Source organism: Lampetra fluviatilis, chromosome 48 (genome assembly GCF_964198595.1).
Source record: "Lampetra fluviatilis chromosome 48, kcLamFluv1.1, whole genome shotgun sequence".
NCBI lineage: Eukaryota > Metazoa > Chordata > Hyperoartia > Petromyzontiformes > Petromyzontidae > Lampetra > Lampetra fluviatilis.
The window spans coordinates 8,047,676-8,052,675 of record NC_136322.1 but is presented as its reverse complement, the minus strand read 5'-3'; the positions used below and the strand labels follow the sequence as shown (position 1 = coordinate 8,052,675).

At 27.2% G+C, this 5,000-nt stretch overlaps 1 protein-coding gene across 1 annotated transcript in view; it reads left to right on the top strand.

Moving 5' to 3' along the window:
• Window positions 1-5,000, top strand: part of LOC144948237 (protein phosphatase 1 regulatory subunit 12C-like) — a 98,969-nt gene that overhangs the window by 11,632 nt on the left and 82,337 nt on the right. Inside the window, exon 3 of the mRNA XM_078877660.1 lies at window positions 3,824-3,919. Within this exon, the coding sequence (XP_078733786.1) occupies window positions 3,824-3,919 (96 nt within the window). The remainder of the gene's footprint in view (window positions 1-3,823; window positions 3,920-5,000) is intronic.

Sequence of the window (5,000 nt, the reverse complement as noted above, 5' to 3'; positions counted from 1 at the left end):
AAATCAACAACATTAAAATAAAATATCAACAACATAAAAAAAAAATCAACAACATTAAAATAAAAAATCAACAATATGAAAATAAAAAATCAACAACATTAAAATAAAAAATCAACAACATTAAAATAAAAAATCAACAACATTAAAATAAAAAATCAACAACATTAAAATAAAAAATCAACAACATTAAAATAAAAAATCAACAACATTAAAATAAAAAATCAACAACATTAAAATAAAAAATCATCAACATTAAAATAAAAAATCATCAACATTAAAATAAAATATCAACAACATTAAAATAAAAAATCAACAACATTAAAATAAAATATCAACAACATTAAAATAAAATATCAACAACATTAAAATAAAATATCAACAACATTAAAATAAAAAATCAACAACATTAAAATAAAATATCAACAACATTAAAATAAAATATCAACAACATTAAAATAAAATATCAACAACATTAAAATAAAATATCAACAACATTAAAATAAAATATCAACAACATTAAAATAAAATATCAACAACATTAAAATAAAAAATCAACAACATTAAAATAAAATATCAACAACATTAAAATAAAATATCAACAACATTAAAATAAAATATCAACAACATTAAAATAAAATATCAACAACATTAAAATAAAATATCAACAACATTAAAATAAAATATCAACAACATAAAAAAAATCAACAACATTAAAATAAAAAATCAACAACATTAAAATAAAATATCAACAACATTAAAATAAAAAATCAACAACATTAAAATAAAATATCAACAACATTAAAATAAAATATCAACAACATTAAAATAAAAAATCAACAACATTAAAATAAAATATCAACAACATTAAAATAAAAAATCAACAACATTAAAATAAAAAATCAACAACATTAAAATAAAATATCAACAACATTAAAATAAAAAATCAACAACATTAAAATAAAATATCAACAACATTAAAATAAAATATCAACAACATTAAAATAAAATATCAACAACATTCAAATAAAAAATCAACAACATTAAAATAAAATATCAACAACATTAAAATAAAAAATCAACAACATTAAAATAAAATATCAACAACATTAAAATAAAATATCAACAACATTAAAATAAAAAATCAACAACATTAAAATAAAATATCAACAACATTAAAATAAAATATTAACAACATTAAAATAAAAAATCAACAACATTAAAATAAAATATCAACAACATTAAAATAAAAAATCAACAACATTAAAATAAAATATCAACAACATTAAAATAAAAAATCAACAACATTAAAATAAAATATCAACAACATTAAAATAAAATATCAACAACATTAAAATAAAAAATCAACAACATTAAAATAAAATATCAACAACATTAAAATAAAATATCAACAACATTAAAATAAAATATCAACAACATTAAAATAAAAAATCAACAATATTAAAATAAAATATCAACAACATTAAAATAAAATATCAACAACATTAAAATAAAAAATCAACAATATTAAAATAAAATATCAACAACATTAAAATAAAAATCAACAACATTAAAATAAAATATCAACAACATTAAAATAAAAAATCAACAACATTAAAATAAAATATCAACAACATTAAAATAAAAAATCAACAACATTAAAATAAAATATCAACAACATTAAAATAAAAAATCAACAACATTAAAATAAAAAATCAACAACATTAAAATAAAATATCAACAACATTAAAATAAAATATCAACAACATTAAAATAAAATATCAACATTAAAATAAAATATCAACAACATTAAAATAAAAAATCAACAACATTAAAATAAAATATCAACAACATTAAAATAAAATATCAACAACATTAAAATAAAATATCAACATTAAAATAAAATATCAACAACATTAAAATAAAATATTAACAACATTAAAATAAAAAATCAACAACATTAAAATAAAATATCAACAACATTAAAATAAAAAATCAACAATATTAAAATAAAATATCAACAACATTAAAATAAAAATCAACAACATTAAAATAAAATATCAACAACATTAAAATAAAAAATCAACAACATTAAAATAAAAAATCAACAACATTAAAATAAAAAATCAACAACATTAAAATAAAATATCAACAACATTAAAATAAAAAATCAACAACATTAAAATAAAATATCAACAACATTAAAATAAAATATCAACAACATTAAAATAAAAAATCAACAACATTAAAATAAAAAATCAACAACATTAAAATAAAATAACAACATTAAAATAAAAAATCAACAACATTAAAATAAAATAACAACATTAAAATAAAAAATCAACAACATTAAAATAAAATAACAACATTAAAATAAAAAATCAACAACATTAAAATAAAAAATCAACAACATTAAAATAAAAAATCAACAACATAAAAAAAAAAATCAACAACATTAAAATAAAAAATCAACAATATTAAAATAAAATAACAACATTAAAATAAAAAATCAACAACATTAAAATAAAAAATCAACAACATTAAAATAAAAAATCAACAACATTAAAATAAAATAACAACATTAAAATAAAATATCAACAACATTAAAATAAAAAATCAACAACATTAAAATAAAATAACAACATTAAAATAAAAAATCAACATTAAAATAAAAAATAACAACATTAAAATAAAATAACAACATTAAAATAAAAAATCAACATTAAAATAAAAAATCAACATTAAAATAAAAAATAACAACATTAAAATAAAATAACAACATTAAAATAAAAAATCAACAACATTAAAATAAAATAACAACATTAAAATAAAATATCAACATTAAAATAAAAAATAACAACATTAAAATAAAATAACAACATTAAAATAAAAAATCAACAACATTAAAATAAAATAACAACATTAAAATAAAAAATCAACAACATTAAAATAAAATATCAACAACATTCAAATAAAAAATCAACAACATTAAAATAAAATATCAACAACATTCAAATAAAATATCAACAACATAAAGTAAAATATCAACAACATTCAAATAAAATATCAACAACATTAAAATAAAATAACAATACACACGCATGCACAAGCGCAATCACCATTTAATAAGAAATAATTATTTGATTAACAAAACACAATTTATTAATATCATTAAAATTACTATTAATTAAATTTGTTTTTTTTATATATAATAAACATTATTTTCAATATTATCAAAACTTATAAAAAAAAATTTAATATATAATAATCATTCTTTTCAATATTATTAATACTTTTTAAACAAAATTTGTTTATTAATAATACATTTGCATTAATATTATAATGACTATTCATACTTTCTTTACGATAAAAAAATACCCTTGATATTTTAACAATCATTATTAATAACTTCGACGACAATAATAAAACACATCATCAATAATAACATCAACAACATAATCAATAATCAATTACTAACATTAAAAATCTCCACCCCACCGATTCTCAAACGCTCTAACGCCTCTGGCAGCCCGTCCCGGCGCCCCATCGGGCACCTCTCCGGACGCCCCGGGCCGCCCTCATGGCCGGGGTCCTCGCGTGGCTCCTCCCCCTTCTGCTGCTAGTGGGCGTGGCCTGCGGGCTAATCCCGCTCCACCGCCTGACGGCGTTGTCCTCCCTCACGCTTGTTGATCGCTTTCCGTGCTCGGTCCGCTGTTGCGCTTGCCTCCTCCTCCTCCTCGTCCTCGTCGTCCACCTCGTCGTCCACCTCGTTGTCCACCTCCTCGGCGTCCGCCGCCGCCGCCGCCGCGACCTCCCGGCGGGGCAGGGCGTGACGCTCACGGAGCTCCACCAGGCGGAGCGGGTGGTGGACGGGAGGGACGGGAGGAGGCAGCCGGCTGGAGATGGTGGAGTGGATGAAGCGGTGAGGGGGGGGGGGGTGGGGGGGGAGGGGGGTGGGGGGAGGGGGTGGGGGGGTGGGGTGGGGGGGGGAGGGGGTGGGGGGAGGGGTGGGGGGGGGAGGGGGAGGTGGGGGGGGTGGGGGGAGTGGGGGTGGGGGAGGATGTGGAGGTGGTAGGTGGGTGGGTGGTAGTGGTGGGTGGTGGGTGGTGGGTGGGTGGGGGGGGAGGAGGGGTGGTGGGAGGGGGTGGTGGGTGGGTGGTAGTGGGTGGTGGGTGGGTGGTAAGGGGGGATGGTGGGTGGGTGGGTGGTAGTGGGTGGGTGTGTGGTAGTGGGTGGTGGGTGGTAGTGGGTGGGGGGGTGGAGGCCGTGGCACCTGCTGGGTCTGCCCCGTGACCTCCTCCTCATGCACCTAGCCTGGCACAGCAGTCGACCCGTGGCACCTGCTGGGTCTGCCCCGTGACCTCCTCATGCACCTAGCCTGGCACAGCAGTCGCCCCGTGGCACCTGCTGGGTCTGCCCCGTGACCTCCTCCTGCCAGCGGGCGTTCGACACTTCACGTGGTAGCCTCAAGGTGCACCTAGCCTGGCACAAGCGTCGTGGTGACGTCACCGCCACTTAGTGGCGAGTGGCGGTTGTTGTTGTGTGTGTGTGTCTGTGTCCATCTCACAGTCCCTCTGGGGTTCAGAAAACGTGGGGCGTAGAATGATGATGATTATTCCAAATTATATTGTTAATGTTTTTAACAATCATATTTTTTTTTTCTAATGAAGGAAAAATGTTTAAACATTTTTTTTATTAATAATGATGTTGATTTTTCGAGGTAAAGCTTCTTTCGTGACTGCAGGGATTCATCTTCTTGGTTCTTTCGGTAAAGTCACGTAGAAGGGAAATACTAAAATAATAAAAATAAAACATTATGAAATACAATTTAAAGCTTTCGTGACTGCAGGGATTCATCTTCTTGGTTCTTTCGGTAAAGTCATCATGTAGAAGGGAAATAATAAAATAATAAAAATAAAACATCATAAAATACAATTCTCACAAAGGGAAATAATAAAATAATAAAAATGAAACATAATAAAATACAATTCTCACAAAGGGGA